We start from the raw sequence: 27,723 nt of genomic DNA, 5'->3' as shown, positions 1-27,723 counted from the left end.
AGGCCACGTGAGAGGCTCCGCCCCACGTCACTGCCAACCAACCAACCAGAAAGCTTCATGAGGCGCAGGGGCACGCCCCAGGACGCCTGACCAATAGGCGCGCTCCGTCTTGCACGGAGCCACGCCCCTCTCCCGTTGGAGCAATGGGCGCTGTCCCTGGCGCAGGCTCCGCCCCTGCCGCACGCCGGCCCCCGGCCGTAGGGCAGGTTCAGCCGGGCTGACGCCGAGGCTGCGGAGTAGGCAGCGGGGCGGAGGCCTTGGGTGAGGGCGCGGCGCGGCGCTGGGCCGGGTCTGTTGAGCGAGCTGGGGTGGCTTCCGGCGCGCGGCTCCGGAGGCTAGAGGTTCCCTTAGGCCCGGGGCGGGACGGGGCGGCGGGAGCCGAGGGGCCACCCCGCCCGCGGCCCGCCCTTGGCGTTCCGGGCCTGAGGGCGCGTGCAGCCCGTGGAGCGGCTTAGCAGGCGCTGGGACCCCCCGCCAGGGGCCTCGGAAGGTTGACCGCCGCGCCGCGCCGGAAGTGCCTCGACGTCTTGGGAGTGGCGCGGTGTTGACAGTAGCGCTTGGGGACCTCGGCCACGCGTCGTGGGGGGCTCGGCCCAGAGGCTCATCTCGGAGCGCTGTGGCGTCCCTGAAGCCCGCAGCACTGGGATGGGCAGACGACAAGAACGGGAAAGGTTAGTGGGGCCGCTCCCCGCGGTTGCCCCGGGTGGCTTCCCGGTGGCGTGGGGTGAGCAGCCGCGAAGGCTGGTGCCGCAATCCTTGTCTCTCTGTCCCTGGCAGGTGCCCATGGCGTCGGAGAGGCGCAAGGTCAAGTACCACTGGGGCAGCACGTCGGAAGGGTGTCCCAGCAAGCGCAGCCGCCCCCGGGAGCCCGGCAATGTGGCCCCCTCCAGCCGGCCAGGTCGCAGGTGTGCGACGTCGCGTTCTCTAGGGGCCAGCAGCCCCCAGCGTCCGAAAGCCCGGCGGGGGGACGATGTGGCTCGCCCCTCTCGGAGCTCAGGCCGCCGCCGCACCTCCTCTTCCTCTTCGTCGTCTTCTCTCTCTTCTGGCTCAGGTGCGGGCGGGGCCGGCTCCCCTGGCTTCCTGATTCCGAACCCTCGCAAGTTTTTTACGTCCAAGGGGTCTCCTCTGCACCCCGCCCATTCCTCCCTAGAAGAAATGGCTTCTCTCCGGAAGGAGGCTTGCAGCGTTAAGGTAGGTGGCGCCCACAATCTAGCAAATGGTGAGGTTCCTTTCATGTGGCTTGAGAGGTGGGAGGTGAATAAAAATGAGATCTTTTTGTGTATGTAAGGCCCTGTGTGTATGTCTTGGGGGGCTGGATTGTCGGGGATGGGGCTCAGTGTGGAGGGAGTTTTCAAACTTGGGGACATCTGGAACTACTAGGAAAGCTTGACAATGCTTGTGGCCTGCTATCCCATTGAGAGTGATTAGAGAGGGCGGGGCGGGACCACAGTGAAAGGTGGGATAATGCCTAGGAAAGAGGATGTAGAGTTTGGTCAGTTTAAAGAATTTGCCTTCGGCACTGGAGAGATGGCAGAGCCCGCTTTTGCGGGAGGACCAAAGTTTTGAGCCCAGGTCACGTGGCTCACAATCCCCTGTAATTCTAGCTTCCAGGATCCCATTCCTCTGGCCTCCATGGGCATCTACATGTGCATTTACCTGCATACATACACTATTAATTAAAATAAAATAAGAACATTTCTTTGTACTTAGAACTACTCTGTTTCTCAGCTCAGGAACTGGACTCATTGAGGCTTTTCACTAAAGTTGTGCATTCTGACATGTCGACATTCTCTTTGGGTGGTTTGGTTACAGGGTTTTGGATTTTTGAGACAGGGTCTCTATGTAGACCAAGGTGTAGAGCCCACAGATAGCTGCTTGTCTCTGCCTGGTTTAAAAGCATATGCCACTATAGCTCGTGTGGGTGGCTTCTTAGTTTCTTAGTAATTGTTGGAGATCAACTCAAGTTTAGTTCCCCATGGTAAGCTTTTGAAGCTGACTGAAGAGTGCTTCTAAGAGCAGATCCATTTCAGGTTTTGAGTGGATTTACTGAGGGCTGCTTTGTGCCAGGCAGGGTGGGGTTCGTCTGAAACTGTAACAAAGATCTAGTGGGCATTGTGCATGTAGAAGAGTGTGTAGAGAAAGTATCATTTTGGGGGAATGATGAGTTGCCCTTAGGGAGAACAATAAAGACAGTCTGTAAAGAAAAGGAGTTTAAAATCGTTTCCTGATGGTTTCTTTTTGAGATAGGCTCATTAAGTCTAGGTTGAACTCCATATGTAGCCAAGGATGACCTTGAACTCATAGTCTTCTGGTCTCCTGAGTGTTGGAGGTACAGGCATGTATCACTACATTTCACTTTTCATAAGTGAAGCTGAGTCTTGGCTTTTTAACTTAGCTCTTTGGATAAGTATTTTCTTTAAAAAAAAAATTTAGGGTCAGGCATGGTGGTGTACGCCTTTAATCTCAGCACTGGGGAGGCAGAGGCAGGTGGATCCCTTTGAGTTCGAGACCAGCCTGATCTACAAAGTGAGTCTAGGACAGCCAAGGCTACACAGAGAAACCCTGTCTTGAATAACCAAAATCAAACAAACATAAAGTTTATTTTTTATTCCATGTCCATCAATCTTTTGCCTGCATGTGTGAGTGTGTCAGATCCCATGGAACCAGACTTACACACAGTTATGTGCTGCCATGTGGGTACTGGGAATTGAACCTGAGTCCTCTGAAAGAGCCACCAGTGCTGGTAACTACTGAGCCATCTCTCCAGCCCCAACTGTTTGCTTCCCTTTTTTTCTTTCCTTCCTTCCTTCCCTCCTTCCCTCCCTCTCTCCCTCCCTCCCTCCTTCCTTCCTTCCTTCCTTCCTTCCTTTATTTTTTGGTTTTTCGAGACAAGGTTTCTCTGAGTAATAGCCCTGGCTGTCTTGGACCAGTTTGTAGACCAGGCTAGCCTCGAACTCACAGAGACCCTCCTGTGTCTGTCGTCTGTCTCCTGAGTGCTGGGATTAAAGGCATGCGCCACCACACCTGGCAAGTGTTTGTTTTCTAATCACATGCTCTACAGCTGAGTTAATCTTCAACCCATGTACCATGTTTTCTCAATATAGACTTTATAGCCTGAGCTCTGGAGAGCAAGTGGAGGTTTTCTAAGTTGGAATGTTGTCTTTGGCAGAACAGTACTGAATATGGCTCAGATGTAAGTCAGGTAAATAGAGCCTTTACTCATACAACTTAATTCTGTTAGTAGGCCATCCAGGTAGAGATGATTACATTAAGCATCATTAACACAGAGAACCCCAGTGTTAGGGACAGGAATTTTCATTCTCAGGTTATGCTGCTGATTGCCGATTAATTGAAGGTATGACCTCTAATCTGAGTTTAATACTAGCCTGGCTCTATCTTTCATGAAGGCCACTGGGGTCTCCTTTGATACTTAACAAGCAGTACTGGTATTGTATGCCTAGCATTTTTTTGGGTCACAGAGCCAGTTTCTAAGGCACTGTGTGATCAGAGGACTGGAGAGATGGTCCCATGACCTCAGGAAGTGTAGGCCTTTCTTCCTTGCTTACCAGATATATGTGACTTTGTTTGAGTCTCAGGTGTTGTGAGCTGGCATAGCTGAGGAACATTGATGAAAACATTTTCCCAAGGCCATCTCAGGTACTTATTCTCTGTTCTTCCCAGCTCTGCCTACTTTGACTTCCACAGGTGCACACTTGGCTTTGTGCACCCCAGGCTTTCAGCTCAGAGCTCTCAGGGTCGGGGCACAGAATGTTCAAAGGAAGATGTTCAAAAGGAACATTTTATTTTACTTAACTCCTTGCTGGGATCGGCTCAGGACATCGATATGCTAGGCAAGTGCTGAGTCACTGAGTTACATTCCCAGCTCCTGGTTAATAGACAGTCTTGATGCCTACTTCACTTAGTCCTTTTGTTATTAAGTCTGAAGTTGACTCTTTATTTATTTATTTATTTATTTATTGATTGAGGGTCTTATAGCTGAATTTGGCCTTGAACTCCTGATCCTCCTATCTAATGTGCCCACTATACTTGGTGTCATCTTCTTTCTTCTTCCTCTTCCTCCTTCTTCAAGTGTTCTTTATAACATTTATTGGGCTTGAAGAGATGGCTCAGTGGTTAAGAGCACTGACTGCTCTTCCAGAGGTTCAATTCTCAGCACCCACATGGCAGTTAACATCTGTCTGTAACTTCAGTTTCAGGGAATCTGATTCCCTCTTCTGGCCTCCATGGAAGTGGTGTACAGACATGCATGGAGGCAAAACATTCATGTACATTAATTAAATCTAAAAGAAAGTTGTTTAAAATGTTTATTTGTGTGTTTGGGAAGCATTCATGTGGTGATCAGAGGACAACTTTTGTAAGTTGGTTCTCTGCCTGCCATGTCTGTCCTGGGCAATCAAACTCAAGTTTGATTGGCAGTACTTAATCCAACTTGCTGGTTCCACTCTAGGCTAGCTAGCCAACAAACTGGAAATCCACTTGTCTCCACCTCCTTCTAAAATTAAATCATCTCCCAACCAGGAAGTTTATTTTAAATATTTATAAAGTTTTTCTTTTTACCTTGTTTGGAATGGAACATGGGATTTCACACAAGCGCTCTACCACTAAACTAACACCCGCTCTGCCCCTTAGATTCTCAAAACTGTAGAAAAATACTTTTGTTACTAAAAGTTTGCTTAGTACATCTATATTTATTTATTTTTTGAGAGAGGGTTTCTCTGTGTAGCCTTGGCCATCTTGGACTCACTTTGTAGACCAGGCTGGCCTCGAACTCACAGTGATCCACCTGCCTCTGCCTCCCGAGTGCTGGGATTAAAGGCGTGCGCCACCACGCCCGGCTTTTATTTTTGTTTTTTGAGACAGGGTTTCTCTGTGTAGCCTTGGCTGTCCTAGACTCACTTTGTAGACCTGGCCTCGAACTCACAGGGATCCACCTGCCTCTGCTGGGATTAAAGATTAGTGCCACCACGCCTGGTTCCATTTTTATTTTTATTTTTTTTTTTATTTTTTTTATTTTTTTTTTTTTTGGTTTTTCGAGACAGGGTTTCTCTGTGTAGCCTTGACTGTCCTGGACTCACTTTGTAGACCAGGTTGGCCTCGAACTCACAGCAATCCGCCTGCCTCTGCCTCCCGAGTGCTGGGATTAAAGGCGTGCGCCACCACGCCCGGCCATTTTTATTTTTTTTAATTGTGTGTGTCCAGCCCACAGTGTTTGGGTGGGAGTCAGAAGACAACTTTTAGCCTTTTAGGAGTTGGTTCTTGTAAAGAAATGTTAATTCAGAACATGGCTGTTCTTGTAAGAGATCACATCCAAAGACCTTCTGTGTGATCCAGCTAGAATATAAACACACCTTTAATCCAGGAGACAGAGGCAAAGGGATCTGAGTCCAAGGCTATCCTGGTATAGAGCAAGTATCAGGTAAAGAAAAGGTTAGGTCCTAGTGTGGTGGTATATGCCTTTAATCCCAAACAAAGGTAAAGGTAGTTAGTAGAAGGAAGCACTCATGTTTGAAAGTGATGTCTAATTGAGTGGCAGAAAGAGTAACAAATCAGAGAAGATTTGACACAATAGGATACTTAAGGGGCAGTTTTACTGGGACAGTAATGGAGAGATCGGTTGCAGAGAGAGAACTCAGGAAAAGACGAACAAACCAGAAAATGAGAAGAAGCCAGAAGATTAGAGCAGATTGCCGAGTTACTTTGAGGCCAAGCAGAACAATTCCAGGCCGAGGGAGAAGCCAGATTAAATGAGTCAGCTGGGAGAAGAGTTGAGCCAGAACAGCTGAGCTGAACCAGCCAGCCCAGAGCTCAGGAAGAACAAGTAAGAGTGAGTTCGTTAAGCAGTAAATCTCAGGCTGATTCTAGGCCCAGGTTAGATTGTATGGAGGCTAGAAGCTTCCAGGACTAGGCCTAGGCTAGCAGAAAGAGGCAGAAAGCCTCCCAGACAACAATTGAGCCAGGAGAATAAAAGTTAACTTTTACAGGTTCTCATATCATGTGGATTGTGGAGATTGAACTCAGGTTGTCAGGCTTAGCAGCAAGTGTTTACCTGTAGAGCTATCTTGCTGACTCAAGTGGTGGCGCATTGCCTTTCATCCCAGCACTTGGGAGGCAGAGGCAGGCGAATTTCTGTGAGTTTGAGGCCAGCCTGGTCTACAAAGTGAGTCCAGGACAGCCAAGGCTAAAGCCCTGCCTAAAAAAAACAAAAACAACAAACAAAAAAATCAGCCAGTTGTGGTGGTTCATGCCTGTAATTCCAGCACCCAGGGAGGCAGAGGAGGTGGATCGCTGTGAGTTGAGGGCTAGCCTGGTCTACATTTATAAGTCCTGGACAGCCAAGGCTATACAGTGAAACCCTGTCTGGAAAAACAAAACAAAACAAAACAAAAACAAAAAAAAAAATTAAACAAAACAACAGTAGTGGTGTCCACATTAGAGCCTATGGCTTTCACAGCCATTGGCTTTTGACCAGTTTTGCAGTATTGGATGTGAATTATCCTGAGTTGAGCTGGCTGTAACTCTAACCAGAAATTGATTAATAGTAGTACATCTGTTAACACTTGTGGCCGTACCTTGCTTAACAGATCAAGAGTGTGTAGCATTCAGGGTCCACAGCATGCTAAGGCCACTGACAGCAGGACTAGCCCCATTGGCATTCTGTAAGCTAGCCAGCACAGAGGAGAGTTGCAGCTTCATTTCTTGATGTTCTGCAACCAGAGCATGTGGTGTATCCAGGAATATGTACATTTTTTTCCTGAGCTTGCTTATTTGTTATTTACTTATTTAAATTGCAGTTATTTTGTGTGTGTGCATGTGTATAGCACACCTGTGGAAGTCAAAGAACAACTTCTAGGAATTGGACTCTCCTTCTACCATGTGGGTACTGGAAAATAATATCATTAGGCTTAGTGGGAAGTAACTTTAGGTTGGTGACTCATCTCACTGGTTCTGATTTTTACTTTGAGCTTTTTTTTTTTTTTTTAGTTTTTTGAGACAGGTTTGTTTGTGTAGCTTTGGCTGTCCTGGACTTGATTTGTAGACCAGGATGGCCTCAAACTCACAGTGATTTGCCTGCCTCTGCCCTGCAGAGTGCTGGGACTACAGGTGTGTGCCACCAAGCCCAGCTTTTTAGATCAATTTTTAATATATAATCTAGCCTTACATGGAAGTCAATATGTTATCCAGGATGTTTCAAGATTCACAAAGATCCTCTGGCCTTAGCCTAGTGCTGTGATTGTAGGTGTGTGACACTATGTTTGCCCTCAGTGAGTATATTTACTTTGAGAGGGACTTAATATAAATATTCAAGTTGTAGTGGGCATAGAATGCCCTGTTGGCTCTGTTTATTAACAATTAAACTTTATTATACAACCCAACTAGCATATACAAGAAGGAAAAAAAGGTTAAAGGGACAGAAGATTAAAACCTCCTGGAATCCGTTCGGCAGGACGGGTCCTTAGGTATCTCAGTCCCACGAGCTGGTCCAGTCCCTTCCTCTCTCTCCGCGCCTTCTCCTTTCTCCTCCCTACCTCTTCTTTTTTTCCTCACCACCTTCCCAGTCACATGCAAAGGGCGGTCTCCTCCTCCCTTCGAGGGTCAATTAGGAAAACAATAGCCACGGTGGGGTTCCCAGGTAGGCTTCCTGAATTCCAAGCCCAGGAAGGCTCCAAGCAGTCTCTCACAAGGTATTCATGGTGTGCCCCAAGGGTAAAGCCCGCCAAGACTGCTTCCACCTGTGACAAAGCTTAATCTTTCCCACAATGCCCTGGGTTCACGGATATTGTAGTTTACAGCTAGGGAAGTTTGTCCCATTGCCTACCATGCTAGGCTAAGGGTGGACTTGCGTGTTAACACAAACAAATCATAGTCTAGTTTATCCCCTGTGGACTCTTGGAGTGAGTGGATACAGAAATGAGAATGGGGTTGTCTAACCTATGTTTCTGGAAGTGGGGAGTGGGAATGACTTGGTGCACCCTTATGTCATCTTTGGGAGAGTATCCTCTTAACAGCAAGGTTATACTTTGGGTAAAGAGTTAAAAGACTTGAAGGAAGATTAGGCTATAGGGGCAGAACTCACTTACGGCTGGGGGACTTGGGTTCCTTGGACCATTCCTTCCCCTTGTCAGGTTCTTAGGTTTCCTGATTTTTATAATGGGAGTGGGCTAGTTCTAGTGAGAAAACATTGATTTTGTCTATTTTGAAGTGTGCCATTGCTTCCCACCTTGCAGTGTAGTGCAACTGTACTGTTTATTGTCCTCATGCTTCCTACCCAATATGGTAAGAGGATGGCCATGATGCACTTTGGAATGAATTTTTTTGTTTGTTTGTTTTTGTTTTTGTTTTGAGACAGGGCTTCTTTGTCCTGGCTCTCCTGGAACCGCTTTGTAGACTAGGCTGGCGTAGAACTCACGGCCATCTGCCTGTGTCTGCCTCCAAAGTGCTGGTATTAAAGGTGTGCGCCATCATGCCCAGCCCTTTGGAGTGAATTCTAAGTCAGCCTTATTCTGTTAGCTTTCTCCAGTGGAGTGGAGAGAAACTCCTGATTGGGAGAGTCTTACCTTCCCCACATTCACTTTCCCTTGTGCTGACGGAACCCTTCATGACTTGTAGTTGACTAAGTGCTGCAGATAGGAAATTGCTATTAGAACAAACCTTTGAAAGTTTCTTTTTAAATTCCAGGTTGATTCTAAGGATAATTCTTGTCACTCTACGAACTCTGAATTTGCAACTGAAGCTGAGGGTAAGAGTGATGCTATGGAGGAACCCAACAAGTTTCAGAAAAGGAAGAGGGACAGGCTTCGAGACCAGGGCTCAACAGTGATCTACCTGAAGGCCATCCAGAGTATCCTGGGGAAGTCGATGCCCAAGAGGAAGGGAGAGGCCACCACCACTCAGGGGAAGGCAAATCTGGGAGAATATCCCATCCAGGAAGGACCAATCAGGAAGGTGGAAGGACCAGCTAGGAGCAGGGAAGGACCCTTGGTCAAGAGTGGGGAAGGGTTGGCCAGGAGCACTGAAGGACCAGCCAGGAATGCGGAAGGGCCGGCCAGAAGCGTGGACCGACCAGCCAGGAGCCGGGAAGAACTGGTGAAAAGTGTTGAAGGACCAGCTGGAAAGGTTACAGTCACTGTACCTCAAAAAGAGGAGTCACATATAAAGGTCAGAGTGGAGAAAGAGCAGTATGTACTGGACAGGAGCAGCTTCTGTGACAGAAGAGTGATCATAGATTCTGTGAAGAAAACTAATGAGGAGCTGCTTGGTGACCGAAGGACAGTCATTGACAAGCCCTCTCCAGCCCTAGAGTTTTTTGATAACTCTGACTCTCATGAAGATATTCAAAAGGTAATTGAGCACACCAAATTTTTCATTTTGGGTTTTGAGTTTTGAATTCTCATAATTGCATATATTTGGCATTTATTCTTTTTAGTTTCATCCTAAGGGATATAGATGGTACTATTCTTGATATCATTCCCCCCTCCTGGCCTGTTTTACCACCATGATGAGATCAAACTCAGGGCTCTAGCAATACTAGGCATGAACATTACCTGTTACCTCTAACACTAACTCCTAGCTCCTCAGAGGATAGTATTAAGAGCAATACTTTATTTAATATGGACTCCAGGGAATTAGTGCCTCTCTTTTGCCATTCCTTTCAGTTATTAATGAACTTCAGATTAGCTTTTTAACAAATACTTTGAAAATTCTATTAAATGTGGTAGGGGTGTAGGTTTGTTTGTATTGAAAAAGACTAACATAGCCAGGCGTGGTGGTGCACGCCTTTAGTCCTAGCACTCAGAGAGGCAGAGGCAGGTGGATCTCTTGAGTTTGAGGCCAGCCTGCTCTACAGTGACCAGGACAGCCAAGGCCATACAGAGAAATCCTGTCTTGGGGGGGAAAAAAAAGACCAACATGATTGTGGCTTAAACCAAATAGATTTTTGCCTTAAGAAGTATGGGTTCCGGGTTCAGGGATCTTGGTGTCTTCTGTTGTGATGTTCTGCCCTGCTAAATACGGTGTCCATCTTATAGCCTGATGTGGGGACACTGATAGAATTGAGTTGCTACAGACATTGGCCAATAGAAAGCAAATGAGAGAAAAGGAAATGTACATGCACATCTTTTCTCTTGAGAACTTGGTTCAAAAACTGTATGTGTTGAATCTTCTCACACCTATTGAGAAGCATCTGGAAACCCAGTTAACATTTGGTTTTAAGAGAGTCTGAGAAATTCTGCATTGAGCCCTGAGTATCATCAGGTTCCGCATTGATGCTTTTTTCTGAATCTGATTGCGTTGCAAAGGCCTTGCCTCTAAATCACATGGTTAGGTTAAACTCACATGTAAACTCTCTGGTGTAACTTCAGAATGGGAGTAAGGCCAGTGTGAATTCTGGAGGGGAGAGACCATTCTGGAACCACAGTATAGGATGACAGAGGGTTTCCCATAGGAGGGCTAACTTGTTTTTCTTCTCTGCAGCACACAGACAGAGAGGTAGTTATTGAGCATTCCTCTTCAGGGAGTGACTGGTCCGATGTGGATGAGCTGGCCACTGTGAAGTTCTCCCAAGAGGAACCTGTCTCACTGAAGTACTCAACAGTTCAGGAATCTTCTTCCTTCCCCACTGACTATGTTATGTACCCTCCTCATTTGTATAGTAGCCCATGGTGTGACTATGCCAGCTACTGGACTAGCAGCCATAAGCCCCCTGGTTATCCATTGGTGGAATCCAGCAGCCATGACTCAGCACAGGCTGGGAAGAGCAGCCAGGATCCTCTGAGTGTTCACTCCTCCAAGTCCCCAGTGAGCACCCAGAGCATCTCCAAAGGCCTGGACATTGCCCAGGAAGGTAGGTCCCAGAATTCCCACTCTCTCCAGTTCTCCAGAAGCACAGAGGAGAAGGAAGAGGTGAAGGGGAAAAGGACATTCCGAGAGGAGACACCACCTCGCCACACCAGAGAACACAAATCCGGCTCTTTGCCAAGGAGCCACCGGGAGCTGAGCCTGGAGGAGGGCTTCATTGATACCCACTGTCACCTGGACATGCTCTACTCCAAGCTTTCTTTCAAGGGGACCTTTACAAAGTTCAGAAAGATTTATAGCAGCTCCTTCCCTAAGGAATTTCAGGGCTGCATCTCTGACTTCTGTGATCCAAGGACACTGACTGATGGCCTTTGGGAGGAACTCCTAAAAGAAGATCTGGTTTGGGGAGCCTTTGGCTGTCACCCTCATTTTGCACGCTACTATAATGATAGTCAAGAAAGGAAGCTTTTGCATGCCTTACGGCACCCCAAGGCTGTAGCATTTGGGGAGATGGGCCTGGACTATTCTCACAAGTGCACCACGCCAGTTCCCGAGCAGCACCAGGTACTGCCTCTAGGCTGCTTTCCTTCAGCGTTCTCTTAGTGATTGAACTTCCCAGTAAGGCTGTTCTGCATTTTGAAACTCCTGGGTGCCATTCTTCAACTGTTTTTCAAAACTTGGGTTTTTTTTTTTTTTCCCCAGATAGGGTTTCTTGGTGTAGCCCTGCTCTGTAGACTAGGCTGGCCTTGAATTTAGAGATCTGCCTCCCTCTGCCTCCCAGGTGCTGGCATTAAAGGCCTGTACCACCAGAGCCCCCTTTTTTTTTTTTTTTGGTATGTATGTATGTATGTATGTATGTATGTATGTATGTATTTATTTATTTTTATTTATTTATTTATTTTTTAATGTGGGCCTTGAAATTGTCGTTCTTTTGCCTCAGCCTCTACAGTGCTAGGATTATAAACCCTTGCCACCATGCCTAATTTACAGACTATTATCTTTTAGTGTAGGGTTTGGTTTCGAAATTTACATTTTTGAAGATTAAATCCAGTATTTTTGCAAATGTTAGGAATGTGCTCTGCCACAGAGACACATACCATAGCATTTCCCTTTGTAATCCCAGCTAGCTTAGAACTCAGAGATCTCTTGCCTCTGCTCTAGTGGTATGTTTAAAGGCATGTGCCACCACATCTGACTCCATTAGCAGTTTTACAAAAGTAAGATGGAGAAGAGACAGTTTATTCCTTTTTTGTTTTTGTTTTTAGAGTGTTTTGTTTTGTATTTTTGAGACAGGATTTCTCTGTGTAGCCTTGGCTGTCCTGGAGTCACTTTGTAGACCAGGCTGGCCTCAAACTCATAGCGATCTGCCTGCCTCTGCCTGCCCAGTGCTGGGATTAAAGGCGTGTGCCACCACGCCTGGCTGGTTTTTGTTTTTTTGACACAGGGTTGGTTTCTTTGTGTAGCCCTGGCCGTCCTGGAACTAGCTCCGTAGACCAGGCTGTCTTTTAATTCAGAGATTCATCTGCCTCTGCATCCCATGCGCTGGGATTAAAAATGTGTGCACCACTGCCTGTCCCATTTTGAGACTTTAAAAAAAAATCACATTCATCTACATAGTTATATATGTGTGTTCATGTGCATGCACATGTGCCTTGGTGAGTGAAGGCTAGAGGAGTTTGTTTTCTCTTTCCACTGTGTGGGTCCTGGGGATTCAACTCAGTTGTCAGGTTTGATGTCAAGTGCCTTTATTCACTGGTCCATCTTCCTGGCCCTTCTTGGAACAACTGTTTTTAAAGATCCATTTTAATTTTAGTGATGTGCATGTGTCCATATGTGGGTGGGTATGTGAAGGCCTGAAGAGAGTGTTAGAACCCCTGGTGGAGTTCCAGGTATCTGTGAGCTGCTTGATATGGTTTCTGGGAGATGAACTCAGGTCCTCAGGAAGAATAGGACATTGACCTACCTGCTGAGCCACCTCTCCAGCTGCATGTTTTGAAACTACTACTTTTTGTTTTGTTTTCTGACATAGGGTTTGTTTGTGTAGCGTTGGTTGTCCTGGAACTCACTATGTAGACCAGGCTGGCCTTGGAACTCAGGGATCTTCCTACTCTGCTTCCCAAGTACTGGGATCAAAGGTATGAGCCAACTCTGCCCAGCACTTTTGAAGCTTCTTTTTTTTTTTTTCTTTCTTTCTTTCTTTTTTCCTTTTTCTCTTTCTTTCCAAGACAGAGTTTCTCATGTAGTTTTGGCTGTCCTGGACTCACTTTGAGGCCAGGGTGGCCTCCAACTCACAGAGATCTGCCTGCTTCTGCCTCCCTGACTGCTGGGATCACAGGTTTGTGCCACCACGCCCAGCCTTTTGAAGCTTCTTATGGCTAATGTCAGTGGTAAGACATTTGTTTTATATCTGAAAGCAGCAAATGTTTTACTTATTTTTTATTTCCGATTAAGTCTCATGTAGCCTGGTTGGCCTTGAACTAGTGATCTTGCTGAGGATGACCTTTAACTCTTTTGTCTACCTCTCCTACACACAGGTTTGCTTTTATTTATAAAATGAAATAATGCCTACTACAGAATATTTTAAAAAGTAAAAAATATGCAAATATGGTAATTCTCATTCAATCTGAGATAATGACTGTTAAACATAACAATTTTTTTTCCTGAGTACTTTTGAACTTGGCAGTTAGGCAGGGGAAGAGTCTTTGTAGCCTTTCAGTGGACTACTCTAATGCAGAGTAGGAGGCATGACCCTCCCACACATCCTTCCCTGTTGCCAGGTGAAGTTTGTGGTAGAACATGTATGCTGAGCTCCTAGAGCAGTTGGGAGGCCTGTGAGGTCTTAGGCTATAAATCCCATAGGCTACAGGCCTTGGGGCTCGAGTGTTGGGGTCCTGACTCTACAGAGTTTAGCTTGTGGTTTTCTTTTGGCTCTTTTCATATCTGGCTTAAGGCGGTAATGTATTAGCCATATGACACATATATAAAGTAACTACATCTGAGCATATGGGGGAAAATAGAGTCTCAGGACAGTGAGACATAATGCCACTTTTCCACTTGGGCCCTATCTTTCTGAGGGTTTCTATTGCTGTGATAAACACAATGACCAAAAGAAGTCAAGAGTAGGAGCTTAGAGGCAGGAGCTGAAGCAGAGGCCATGGAGAAATGCTGCTGACTGCCTTGCTCCCCATATCTTGCTCAGATTGCTTTCTTATGTATCCTAGAACTACCAGTCTAGGGGTAGTGCTACTACTCACCATGATCTGGGCCTCCCCATATCAACCATCAATGGTGGAAATTCCTCACAAACATATGGTGGGGGTACTTTCTTAATTAAGGTTCACTTTTTCCAGATGAGACTAGCTTATGTCAAACTGACAAAACCCTAAGAGAGATAATCCCTGTGGCGCAGGTTAGGTGTTCCAAGGGAAGAGGAGCAGTTCAGGGAGCTCCTCACTGGAATGTCACAGAGTTGTACAGTGGATGTTTACTGATACCTGTTTGTTGCCAGGAATCCTGCTAAAAGGACTTTACAGTACCTAAATCCTTTGTTAGATTATGAGGGGCTCAGATCACATCTAGAGTCTCAGGGTCGTTCTGCTCGAGCTGAGCTTGGCCGCTGGTCTCCCAGCTGTTATTTGATTTACTGAGATGGGACTCAAGATGAAAGATGAGTCAGGAAGTAGATTGCTGGCTGGAGAAGGGCAGAACACACGCCTGCATGCACTTAGAGGCTTAGATTATTTCTGTCAACATGGAGGGTGCTAAGCTGGGGAGAGGAAGTGACTGCTGTGTTTCTGATGTAAATCTTAAATTAGACACTTGGTAAAGTCAATAGTGACCAGTAAGCAACCTGCTTGCACTGGCTGAAAGTCTTACTTTGAGGGAAGGATTGTGTCTAGCAGTATTGGGAGGAGTCAGACCTTCCAGAGTGAGTGCTTAAGCATTTAGCATGGGCCATGCTTGGCTTCTGGATCTGATGCACAGTACACAGGAGGGGTGAGTAGCTGTTGGGAGCTGAAATGAGGCTTAGTTTTATCTGATATTTCTTGAAGGATTGAAACAATAAAGGAAAAAGATGAGTAGAGTAGTTAGTTCTCCTGTTTTTATCTGTGTGGTCATAGATGTAACTGTTTAACTTTAGCCAGGCATGGTGGCTCACACCTTCAATCCCAGCACTCCGGAGGCAGAGGCAGGCATATCTCTGAGTTTAAGGCCAGCCTGGTCTCAAGAGAGCTCCAAAGTAGCCAGGGCTATTACACAGAGAAACCCTGTCTCGAGAAACCAAAAACCAAAACTAAACCAAACCAAAACCAAAACCAAAAACTATTTAACTTTTAGGATTAGGTCCTAGCTATTCCTGAGTGCGTTGCACAGATGAGCCATTAAGAGGATCAGAATCTTTCTTCATTCCTAGAAGAATGCAGTCTTTCCCCAACCAGCTCATTGAACCCTGGGCATCTGTGCCTCTTTTTGTGTTCACCTGGAATGAATTATTTAGTTAATAAGGATGCAAGAAAGGCCTGGCTCCCTTAGGAGAGTCAGGTTAAGTCTGCAATCCCTGAAATGACATCAGCTGATGATCAGAGCATTGGGAATTTTTACTCTTAGTGTTTTTAAAATTTGGATGTTTGTGTCCAGCTATTGTATATTTAATGTTAGATCTCTTGGTAAGTTTCAAGGCACAATTGGTGGCTTGTCTTAAAATTACCTGTCAAAGACTCAAGAAAAGGTGTATACTTCTCCTGCAGTGGGCTAGAATCCAGGTCCTTGGGCAGATGTTCTGCAACAATTTTTTTTCCCTTCTGCAACAATTTTAAGAAAAGAAAATAGAGCCTGTCGTGGTGGTGCATGCCTTTAATCCTAGCACTCGGCAAGTAGAGGCAGGTGGATCACTGAGTTCAAGGCTAGCTTGGTCTACAAAGGGAGTTCAGGACAGCCAAGGCTACACAGAAACCTTGTCTCAAAAAAAAAAAAAAAAAAAAAAAAAAAAAAAGAAAGAAAGAAAGAAAGAAAAAGAAAAGAGAAAGAAAGAAACAAAAAAAGAAAATATGCACTGGGCGTGGTGGTGCACGCCCCAGCACTGGGGAGGTGGAGGCAGTCAGATTGCTGTGAGTTTGAGGCCAGCCTGGTCTACAAAGTAAGTGTAGAACATTCATGACTATACAGAGAAACCCTGGCCTCGAACTCACAGTGATCCACCTACCTCTGCCTCCCCAGTTCTGAGATTAAAGGCATGCTCTACCACACTCAACTAAGATGCAATAATTTTTTTAAAAGTTAAAAGTGGGCTGGAGGAGATGATTTAGCAGTGAACTGCACTGGATGCTCTTCCAGAGGACCTTGGTTCAATTCCCAGCACCCATATAGCAGCTTACAACTGTCTGTAGTTCTAATTACAAGATATCTGACACCCTTATACAGATGTACTTGCAGGCAATACACCAATGCATATGAAATAAAAATAAATCACTAAAAAAAGCTAAAAGCTACATCAGAATTGATTTTGGCCTGTTCCCCCCATTTTGAGATGATTTGGCATATGCTTTAGAATTGCAAATGTCATTCGTAAGTGGGTATTATCAAAAGTGTGTTGTATTGATGTTGAAGATGCAAACATGAGCTGTGTTCCATGTTAAAAAAACTGCTTATGGAAGTATTATGTGTTAGGTGAGGCAACTTGCTGGAAAAATTCTGGTGCTATTTAGTCTAACTCTGGCCATGGTAGAGCAGAGGTGAGGTTTAGCTTTACTTGTTTGCTTGCATTATTAACTGCAGATTTTACCAGTTTTACAGAATGAAGTAGATCCACAGGTACTTATTTAGAAGGACATTCAGGAACTGTGAACCCTCAGACTTAGACACTTTGTTGGAGGGTTGTGTGAGTGTACAACTCTTGCATAGAGAAACATTTAGAAGTTTACCTCCTGAACGTACTGGTGAGGTGTTGAGCTGAAGGACAGCAACTTGGTATTATACATTTTAGATCTCTGCCTCTGCACCCCTGCCCAGTGTTCATTGCCAGATGTTCAGGGAAGCAAACTGGGGCACTGGTGTTCTCTAGCTCTGGGTTCCTGCTGCCCATAGTGTCTCCTCAGGGAACCAGTGAGGATTGCAGGCTTTGAGGACTCTGCAGTGTAGGAAGGATTGGAAGGTGGTAGCTGAGTTCACACTTCTGTTGCATAGTTTAGAAGCAAAGAATTAGAGACAGCAGAAGTACCTAGAGGTAACAGACAGAGGCCCACTAATCAGCTGCTATCACTTTGTTTTCTCTCAGGTGTTTGAGAGGCAGCTGCAGCTGGCTGTGTCTCTGAAGAAGCCCTTGGTCATTCACTGCCGTGAAGCTGATGAAGATCTGTTGGACATCATGAAAAAATTTGTGCCCTCTGACTACAAGATCCATAGGTTAGGAGCTGCAGTTTCAGTGGGCACATGGCACTCCTGCACTAGCTGCAGATGAAACTCAAGGAGAGCAATTATTCCATTTGGGTGGTTTATGAGACCTTTTGTGATTTTTAACCCTTACTACATTTTTTAAAGTAACTTGAAGTTTTTTTTTGTTTGTTTTTGTTTTTTTTGTTTTTTGTTTCTTTTAGATTTTCATCCTTTATTTACATTGTTTCTACCTCTTCCCACATAATATGTTTAAGAAAAATTTGGGAGCTATGAGACAGGGTCTTGAAACCCTATGTTAGCCCGGAGGTCAGTAGATATCATCTCTTGCCTCAACCTCTAAAGTTCTGGGCTTATAAGGTATGCCACCACACCTGGCTTCCTAGTGTATTTTTAAAGGGATCAAACACTAAGTAGAACCACTTGAAACTTGTACTTGACTTTGTTCATACAGCAGTGACTTTTTTGCAGGGGAGGGGGTTGAGACAAGGTTTCTCTATGTAGCCTTGCCTGTCCTGTCCTGGAGCTTGCTTTGTAGACCAAGCTGGCCTTAAATTCAGAGAGATCCACTTGCCTATGCCTCCCAAGTGCTGGGATTAAAGGCGTGTGCCACTACGCCTGGCTTAGCAATGACCTTCTAACAGTTTAATGCCTTTTAATCACAAGTGAGCTAGAAAGGGCTTCCTGGTCTCAGATGTGGGAGAGGCTGCTGTAGGCTTCAGTAGCTCAGGATACAGAGAACCCTCCAAGGTTTCTGAAAAGGTACCTCTTACACTTCTTTTCCTTACTTGTTTTTGAAAGCTCTTTATTTTGTGATAGGGTCTCATGTTAGCCCAGGCCAGATTTCAGATATATAGACAAAGATTACCTTGAATTCTTGAACCTCTTGCCTCTGACCCCCTTCTCCTGGGATTATAGGTAGGCACCACCACACCTGATTGAAAACTCCCATTTGTCCCAGTTAAAGGTCCCGGTTGTGTTTTACCTCAATGGCAACCACAATCTTAGTCTAGGAAGCTCCCATGATTCCTACACTGTGTGTACCAAGCATGGCTCCTCCTCTGGGTATGCCATTGAGGTGTCGTGAAAGATGGACAACGGCCACTATTGGCTTCAGTATGCAGAGTGCAGTGCAGAGGTGGACATACATATAGAGGGAACCCAGGTAGCTGCCCTATAGCCTGGCTAGAAATGGTCAGGAGATATGCTTTAGCTGGCCTGAGGGATGAACAGAATTCAGGGTAGCTGGAACCAAATCTAGGTCTTGTCAGATAGCAGGAGGCTGGGCTTTCAGCCATTACGCTGCCACCCACTGAAGCATTGGCTGAGATGCTGTTGGAGAAATGGTTAGTTGGGTTTTCAGGGCTTTAACAATGGCTGTCTTTAAAGAGACAACTGGATGAAAGCTAAGACAGCTTGATGGGGAATTGTGGCTGCAGGAAGCCCTGAGTTGCAGATGAGTTGACAGTATTTGTTGCCTAAGAACATGAACTACTATCACATTTTAGTATAAAATTCTTAATCCTAGCATTTGAGAAGCAGAAACAGGTGGATCTCTGTGAGTTCAAGGCTAGCCTAGCCGGGTCTACATATGAGTTCCAGGACAGCCAGGGCTGTGTAGAGACCCCATCTTTTAAAAAAAGAAAGAAAAAAGAAAAAAAAAACTTTCTTTTTCCAACTGTGATACTCTCCCCGTTATTTTCATTTGGCCATTTCTTTTTTAGTACATCTGACAACACAGGTAATAGGTTTTCTCCATTGATGAAACAAACCAATTCAGGCTGAATTAAAAATATAAAAGCATTGAGATGTAATCTGAAAAATTAAAAAATATAAAAGCAGGTTTATTGGGGCCAGCTCTTAGGCGTGTTTACTGGTCTCAGAGAACAAGACCAGGGAAATTGCCATGCAGACAGGAAAATAGAGGGGGAAAGAGAAAGAGACAGACAGACAGACAGAGTGAGGGAGGGAAGAGATGAAGGAGTACAAGAGGAGAGGAATACAGGGAGAATGAGAGATCTGGGGTTGTTGGTGAGCCCTTTAATCTGCAGCACACATCTGGTGCACCTGGCAGTGGCAGGTAATAAACAGTTGCTAGGTCCCTGAGAGCAGGCCAGTGGAATTGCCTTTACACTAACAGGGCTAGGGTAAGGGGTCGAGGGTTTGAAACCCAACATCCAGTCTTTTGTTGCTAATAAATGAATAAGGAGTGATGAATTGTCTATGACTACTTCCTGCTGATATTGGGACGTCATTATTGGGAACCCAAAAAGCTGGATTGTTGTCCTAGTCCAGGAAGAACAGGCTGTGTCCAAGTTCTTCAGGACCATCTTGGGCTAGGGATGTGAAGACAGCAGTTGGAGCAGTTTGCAGTCTTTAACTGGTTGGAAATCTGCTAGGACAGATATAAGGAGCAGAAGGTTAAGTTAAGGAATTTGGGGGACATTTTTTTCCTGTGTACATTTGAGACTTTTAGGAACATGTTCCTTGTAATTGGGGTGCGGGGGAGTCCCAAACGTGGGGAAAGGGGAAGGGATTCCCACCCTCTGAAATAGGCAATAGTGAGGAGCCTTAGGCTGCTTGACGGGTACTTACCTGGAGTCCATTTGACCCATGAGAGTCCATTCTCTTAAGCTTACAAGAGTAATTTTAAGTTTACAAGAGATAAGTTTCAGACACGTTAGCATCACCATTGTCTGTAATCTGTATTGAAACCTACATATAGAATGCAATAGACTCATACCTTTGTGTTTTAGTAGAAGCTTGGGAAACATTTTTGGGTTAAAGGCATGAACATGTGAGCTCAGGGACAACAAGCCTTCTGTGGAGCAGAAGGGGTAAAAGTTCACTTTATCTTGATTTTTAGTATGACTTCAAACCATGAAAGAGAGTCTTCTCTCTACTCAGAAGAATGGATGTGTATAAATTTAGCACAATGAGAAGCACTTTTTAAAGTCTATACTTAGAAGACAACCAAAGGAAACTTAAAATCCTAAGCTATGACTATGGTATTAGAACTCCATTATTCAGTGTCAAAACTGTGAATTTTTGAATTCGTAATAAAATAGTATCATAGCAAGGGAAAGGACTCTGAAGTATTTATCATTCCTTATATATCCTAAATCACTTTCCCATCATTATTTAAGTTTTTATGTTTCCCAGCCTCCAACCTTGCATTTATTCAAACCTTAAACCATCTTAGATCCTAAAACACTTTCTTAGATCCTTACAACTTAAGCTTCTGTATCCTCAGACCTTACATAAACTTTACATCTTTTTGGTCCTAGTCATCATGAGACACAGGTGGTTGATTACTGGGAGCAGTCATTGTAAAACCAGTTTCTTTAGCTGAGGGAATAGTAAGAAGTTACTTAGAAACCTGTTTCCTGAGGTTGGAAACAAGGTAGACTGTCTAGACCTAGTAGTAGCAGCTCTAGGAGAGTGAGGCTTGTGGCTGGAGCTTCACAAATGAAGATGACCAAAAAGTTAGTTGAAATCTGGTTGCTGCTACTAAATTGATAAGTCTTGTACTAGTGTAGTCTTCAAACCCATCAGAGACCGAGAAGGATAAATTTTACCTTAGTAAACAGGAAGGGCAGAGCAAGAAGCTTCTAAATCTATTAAAAATGACAGACTTATCTGCTAACTGGACAGAGTCACCCAAGGTTTTTCTGGACAGTGGGGCATACATCTTTGGCTGCCAGGCCCCAAAGACTTTCCTGTGACGCAGGAATTTTGGAGGGACTCTCCCACCTTGTCCAGGCAAAGTTAGGCAATCAGCTTCTCAGTGTCCTGCCTGTGCACAATTTGGACAGAGTGCTGTCAGTAGTTGAGGCAAAGGGCAATCTATAGCCTAATAGCCAGCTTTGCCACATTTAAAGCAAGCTTCAGGTGGAGATTCTTCTGTGCCCATCATCTTTGGAGGAGATTAGGGGTGCTGATGTCTCTGTTATGAAAATCTTAAAAAAAAAAAAACCAAACAAACCATTTTAAATGCCTTATTTTGCAGATCTCTGAAGTGTTTATGAGGACTTGTCGATCTAAAGTATATCTAAATAGACAAGCCTTACTTGTTTCTACTTTGAAAATGTAAAAGGCTTATTTCTGTAATTAACGTCAGTTCTTAGCATGGCTACAAATATAATTCTGAACGTATTAAAAGGTTTGATCATTTATAATTATTTTGCATCTCTTAATTTAAGAATTAAATGAGGAGCCCAGCATGGTAGCCTACGCTTTTAATCCTAGACTCTGGAGGCAGAAGCAGGTGGATCTCTGAGTTAGAGGTCAGCCTGCACTACTTAAGTGAGTCCAGGACAGTGAAAGATATACAGAGAAACCCTGTCTGGGGGAGGGGGGAGGGTTTTTTAAAAAAAGTAAGAATTTTTAACTAAATTAAGAATTTACTTGGCATTTAATTATCTTAATGGCTAGTTAATAGCCTATATAAAAGATTAGGATTTTGCAGCTTTATCCCTGTTTATCCTGGAATTGCTTTGTAGACCAGGCTGGCCTTGAACTCACAGTGATTTGCCTACCTCTACCTCCCAAATGCTGGGATTAAAGGCGTGCCCCACCACACCTAGCTCAAAATAAAACTTAGTCATAGATACAGTCCATAGAGACTGGCAACTTTACTGCTCCAGAAAATGAGCACAGTCAAAAAATACAAAATAGTCATTCATTGGGTGAAAATGGAGAAAGTTTATTCTAAACTGCCAAGGCTGTCTGAGAGAAAGGGGGCTTGTGAGCTGGGGTAAGGCTTGTGAACAGGGACTGCGAGAGCCTACTGGCCAGCATTGACCTTAACCTAGCATTTCTAGAACCAGGGAGCTTTCCCCTGGAGACAGGCTAATAGATTGTTATATTATGTTAATGGAAGGGTCACAAGTTCCTCCTGCCAGAGATAAAGAGAATGACTCCCATTTTAGCAAGTAGGAACGTCAAACCCCTGAGGAAATTAGGGCTTTTGTCTAACAGTCCAACCTTGGGTAAAGGACTTTCTTTGGGGACCAGACACAGTATTGTAGAGTATTGCAGTTTTGTTTTGTTTATGTGGTTTAGTTTATCCAAACAGCTAAGGGTTAAGAGACAAATAAGCAAAATAAACTGTGAAACTCACCAGACCTTAGGAGTTTATAGATCTTGACTATTAAATATACCTTGTACTTCAAACATACGTTGTTACCTAGATTTCTAGCAGCTTGGTGTTGAGCAGAGACATAAGTAGTTAGACATACATCTTTAATTAGCTTTTGTTAATTTGAATAGATCTTTATAACCTTAAAATTTCATCATATAAATTGTAAGTTAGACTTGAATCACGTATATACTATGTTGTAGCAAATATAGCTGAATTTTTTTTTTATCATCATCACACAAAAGTCCATACTAATGTAAAATATTTGAGACTTGTTGCTTTCTTAGTCTAAACGGAGATACAGTAATAAACAGAGTTCATTAGGACTAAGAAATTTTATAATTGTTGCTTTATACCATATGTTCATCTTAAGATGGTAAAGTCATATGGCATGTTGCAAGCCATGTGGCCGATATGGTCGCTGTTTAAAAACATTCGTTTTCCTAGTAAATCTATCTATCTACTTTTAAAGAGTTGCATCCAAGTTACATGTACATATACACATATACACACAGGAAGTTGAATCTGAGTTGTATACACACATATATATGCCCTAAACAAGAGTTGAATTACACATATATACATACTCATATATAAATTTATTATAAGCATTTTGTTTAAAGCCAAATATTGTTGCAGATTATATAGATTTTAAAACCATACCTACCTAATGAGCAACTTACAAATCCTTAGATGAGTTTCTAGTGTAATCCTAAATTTCCTTCCTTCCTTCCTTCCTTCCTTCCTTCCTTCCTTTCTTCCTTCCTTCCTTCTTTCCTTCCTTCGTAGAGAGCAGAGTGCAAACAAATCGGAGATAAAAGATTTTTAAGAGTTGGAAAGTAGAATTCTAAGTGTAGCACAGAGCAAGTTTAAGATATAAGATATTTGGAAATCATATGTCCGTAGCAGTGAATATTTAGAAGTCAGTGTGCCAATTTCTGGCTTTTGAATGGGGTCAAAGTGTTGCAATAAAATTTGAGTCCATGCTGGGTGTGGTGGCACACGCCTTTAATCCCAGCAGAGGCAGGCGGATCGCTGTGAGTTCGAGGCCAGCCTGGTCTACGAAGTCAGTCCAAAACAGCAAGGCTATACAGAGAGACCTCGTCTCAAAAAAATAAAAAAACAAAAAAATTGAATACATAAAGGAAGAGAGAGCACATTTAGCTTAGCACAGGACAGCTGTAGAAGGCCAATGACTAGGTCCATGTAGGTTGCTTGTGAGTGCCATTGCAGTGTAGGACATGGTGGGCTAAAGAATTGGACTCTGTAATTTGGAATTGAATTTGTAGACAAGTGATCCATACATACCTCAGGTATAGTTGGATCATTTGAGCAGCTGCTGAGGTGGGAACAGATAAGTTTGTGTTTTAGTGCACCAGATAAAGGGTTTGGGATCCAAGTCCTTTGGAGGCAAGGGGTCTGCCCCTATGACTGTCCCTGCCAGTAGGACTTGAGCCTGAGCCTTAGAATGCTGGCTACAGAGTGGAGGGATGAGAGCACAGGCCCCCAAAAACTTAGGGAGTTCAGACCGATTGCCTGCATACTTGCAGGAATTTTCAGGATCACAGAGGATGCTAAAGCCTAGAGTGCCCACTGGTGGCCATTTAAACTAGTTACTGAGGCTAGGACACAGAACAAAGGAAAATCAGGTGTTTTGGAGCACAAGGCCTGAGACAGTCCCAGTTGGGAAAATTTCACAGCAGGCCACCCCCAGGGTGTCTGGCGATAGGGGTTCAGAACTTGTGCCCATTTTCCCAACCTGTGCTGGAGACCAAAGACTTACCACAAAGCATCCTGTGTGGTGTCCTGGGGTCATACATTGGGAGTGTTGGGGTAGCCTTGGGCCAGATGTCTCTGTGTTCAAAGTCTCCCCAGAACAAAGATCATCTTTATCAGAACAGGTTTGGCAAGGATCCTGTGGGGTCTTATACCCAGAAAAAGTTTGGCTGTTTAAAGGATAAAGGATTACTCAACTAGTCCGAAGCTGATTGAGTCAGGTGTAAAGAAAGATTGGGGGGAAAGGAATTTTGGGGCTCAACTCCTGGGTTTCGGCACCAAGATAATGGGTTTTCTTCGCCAATGAAATAAACCAATTCAGGCTGAGTTAAAAATAAAAAGCAGGCTTATTAGGGCAGCTCTCTGGTGGTGGGTTCACTGGTCTCGAAGTTGCCATACAGACGGGGAGAGGAGGGGACGGGTAAGCAGAGAGCGAAAATACATGTGCAAAGGAGAGGAACTGCAGGGAGAGAAATCTGGGGTGGCTGGCAGGCTCTTTTTATCCTCTGCACACACCTGCTGCACCTGGCTGTAGCAGGTGATGATGTAAGCTGTTGCAGGGTCCCTGAGAAAGGCCAGTGGAATTGCCTGTATACTAACAGGGTTAGAGTTAGAGGCCCCAGGTTTGAAACCCAACCAGCACAGGCATGATGGTTCCATATTGTAGTTGTAACTTGAGGGCTAGTCTTTATTTCTGCTAATCTCCTCTCCCACATGTTTCCAGCCTGTGTCATGGTAGTAGTCATGTTAGAGGCTGCCCAGATTTTGGGGTGAAGGTGAGACGGGTGGAGTTCAGTATTTGAATCTTATGCCAGCTTGGTCTTGCTGTGTTTGGACTGGCTTTTTTCTCAGCTTGCTCTGGAGTCTGCTTGGGTGCAACCTTTTCTTTTCTAGGGTCCACTAATGAGGGCTGCAGGCCTGGAGGCAGCTAGGGGTTGGTGCTGAGGCCTGGGAGCAAACCCTGAACCATGTTCTCCCACAGGCACTGCTTCACTGGCAGCTACTCAGTCATTGAGCCGTTGTTGAAGTACTTCCCTAACATGTCGGTGGGCTTCACAGCAGTGCTGACCTACTCCTCCGCCTGGGAGGCCCGGGATGCCCTTAGACAGATCCCATTGGAGAGGATCATCGTGGAAACAGATGCACCCTACTTCCTCCCTCGCCAGGTAGGACTGTCTTCAGACCAACCTGAGGCACTGAGTCATGTGGGTGGGAGGATGGCTGGGCCCGAGTCCCAGTGACCTCCTGGTCCACCCTGTTGTGCAATATAGGTGTCTCCCTGTTGTTACTCTGTAGAACCAAAAGTCCTGGGGGCTGAGAAGCTGAAGGGTAACCACTCTCTTCCAGGCAGTGCAAAGCCCTACCCTGTAGAGGGTAGTCCATGGAAGCGTGGGACCCTGCTCACCCAGAGCCCCCCATGACTAGGACTCTCCCTGCACCTGCAGGTAAAGGGGTCTCTACAGGGCAGCCCCAAAGAGGTCCTTGCTGGGGATGGGATGGGGGACATTCTGTGTGACAGATAATGTTTAGGAGGCACAGCGATGATGTGAATGCTTGCTGTTTTCCAGGTGCCGAGAAGTCTTTGTCAGTACGCCCATCCAGGCCTGGCCTTGCACACAGTTCGAGAGATTGCCAGGGTCAAAGAAGAGTCACTTTCCCGAACTCTGTCGGTCCTCAGAGAGAACACCAGTCGCCTCTACAGCCTTTGAGCAGGGAGCATGAGCAGGCATCTTCTCACAAAGGTCATAAGAGCCCCCATGTTTCTTAGCAGTCAGCCATGGGAGTCTTTGGCTGTTTTATGGTGTAAACTACTAATTGTCATGTCTAGTCCACAGCCTGTGGGCTGCATGTGGCCAAGGAAAGTTATCAATACAGTTGAATAGAAGAGCTTAAACTTAATTAAACGTTGAGATTTATATATTTTGTAAGGAGATTGCCTGCTTCTTACATGTGATCATTTAGACTCACCTGATAGGGAAAGTAAATCATAGGCCAGTGAGATGGCTCAGTGGGTAAAAAACAATTACTGTGCAAGCCTGCTGAACTGAGTTGATCCCTAACATGTGAATAAAGGTGGAAAGAGAACCAATTCCACAGAATTTCTGTATGCCTTCTGCAGCATGCACATCTTCTCAAATATGCACAGTCCATAAGTTTAGGGTTGGTATTAAACCTGCTTTGTTGAGCTTCAACTTGGAACTTTTCTTTTCTCTTTTAAACCCTCTAGGATGACCAGTGGCCTGATAGTATAGGACAGGTTCCATCTGCCTGTGTCCAGGGTGAAGGATGTGTTGGAGATCCTGTCAAACTCAGCAAACCAGGATGGGATGTTGCCTTGGAACCTCATCACAAGACTCACCTGCTAGTTGCTGGGTGGGTGGGTGCTGTGGAATGGATTTGGGGTGAGGGGTAGTTTTGCTTGCTGGCTACAAGGACCTAGGGTAGTGAGTGAACAAAACCATTTGTGACACAGAGTGCAGTGAGATGGCCAGTCTGGATCCCTGGCCCTTGACCTGGGCTTCCTTGCAGTCTAAATAAAATCACCTCTTTATCTGAGCACATGTGGATATGTAATCTGGTCCCTGCTTCTCTGTCATGAAAGGAGTTTCCTGAGGGAGGTCTGGGTGTTCTCTGCAGCCTTTGCTCAGGTGACACCTTACATTTCTCTTCTGTGGTTGCCACTGGCTCTGTGTCTCCAAGGTGCCTATCTTTGTCATCCCATGGATATGTGGTGGTGTGCCCTATGAGGACTAAGGAAAGAGGCCTTCCTAGAGTAGATGAACCCTAGAGTAGGAAGTCTGCCCCTATGACAGATAGCTGAGTATCTGGGGCCCTTTTGTGTCTTATTTCATAAAACACCGGGCTAGGGATATTTTTGTCCTTTTACACTTCTCTGACTCCCTGTATCCCCACTCATGCTGCCATTCCCCAAAGCTCACTGGGGATTTTGGTCCTGTTGGATTGTAAGTGCTGAGCAAGTACTCTAGAGTCTAGGTGAGATGACCCCTCTCTCCCTTGGCTGCTTTTTGTGTCCTGCTTGTATTTTAGGAGCCTTCATTTGTTTGAGTAGTGTATAATCTAAATTGGTAGCTTTGTTCTGGTCTCTGTGGTACCTTGTAAAGGTGGAGTCACTTCAGGCCCAGGCTTTACTGTGAGGAGAACCCTATTCGTGGTCCAGAAGGATTAGGATGTGTAGTCCAGCACTTACCAGTGGGCTCTTTTAGGTAGCTTTATCTTTGGAAGGTGTGCTTGAACTTTGTGTGGTAAAGTAGATGAACTGATTATTGCCTGTCTGGACTGTTCCATCTAACTCTGGGACTCTGTCAGGCCAGGGAAATAGCTTTCATCCTGTCCACCTCCCTTGGGTCAGCTACTTTTTGTCTATGTCTCACATTTTGTCACAGTGGGAAGAACAGGGGACTTGCCTCCTTTTTGAAAGACTTGGAGTCTGCTCAGTCTACCATAGTACTTCATTGTCAACTCAAGCTGCACGAGCGATCTTGACAGCAGGCCGTTGATACTTTGAGGCACTGCTAGTCTTACCACAGGGCATTACTGTTGACCACTACACCAAATTGGAAGCCACTGCCTTGCTCAGATGC

The 27,723-nt window shown here is 45.0% G+C and overlaps 1 protein-coding gene across 2 annotated transcripts; it reads left to right on the top strand.

Moving 5' to 3' along the window:
- Positions 1 to 262: 262 nt before the first annotated feature.
- Positions 263 to 26,677, top strand: TATDN2 (TatD DNase domain containing 2). Of its 2 annotated transcripts, none has more exons than XR_014776276.1 (8): positions 263 to 671; positions 778 to 1,191; positions 8,698 to 9,360; positions 10,492 to 11,379; positions 17,090 to 17,217; positions 25,104 to 25,287; positions 25,469 to 25,566; positions 25,690 to 25,827. XR_014776276.1 is itself a non-coding variant. In XM_084766461.1 (8 exons), the coding sequence occupies exons 2-7, from the start codon at positions 784 to 786 to the stop codon at positions 25,828 to 25,830; spliced, it is 2,412 nt and encodes an 803-aa protein (XP_084622587.1). In that variant the 5' UTR covers positions 263 to 671; positions 778 to 783; the 3' UTR covers positions 25,831 to 25,863; positions 26,349 to 26,677. The 2 variants fall into 2 exon arrangements, 1 of the variants encoding a protein (XP_084622587.1); XM_084766461.1 differs by lacking the exon at positions 25,469 to 25,566 and adding an exon at positions 26,349 to 26,677 and having other exon boundaries at positions 25,690 to 25,863.
- The last annotated feature ends 1,046 nt before the right edge of the window (positions 26,678 to 27,723 follow it).

This window comes from Acomys minous, assembly GCF_964271855.1.
Source record: "Acomys minous genome assembly, chromosome: 17".
In the NCBI taxonomy this organism is placed as follows: domain Eukaryota; kingdom Metazoa; phylum Chordata; class Mammalia; order Rodentia; family Muridae; genus Acomys; species Acomys minous.
Note: the sequence above shows the minus strand (reverse complement) of the source record. Positions and strands in the feature narration are given on the sequence as shown.

What these genes read in the sequence shown, in the direction of transcription:
- TATDN2 (XM_084766461.1), top strand. Translation starts at nt 784, where the DNA reads ATGGCGTCGGAGAGGCGCAAGGTCAAGTACCACTGGGGCAGCACGTCG. An exon ending in AGGAGGCTTGCAGCGTTAAG is followed by an intron (nt 1,192 to 8,697) that starts GTAGGTGGCGCC and finishes TTTAAATTCCAG; the next exon opens with GTTGATTCTAAGGATAATTC. An exon ending in CAGTTCCCGAGCAGCACCAG is followed by an intron (nt 11,380 to 17,089) that starts GTACTGCCTCTA and finishes GTTTTCTCTCAG; the next exon opens with GTGTTTGAGAGGCAGCTGCA.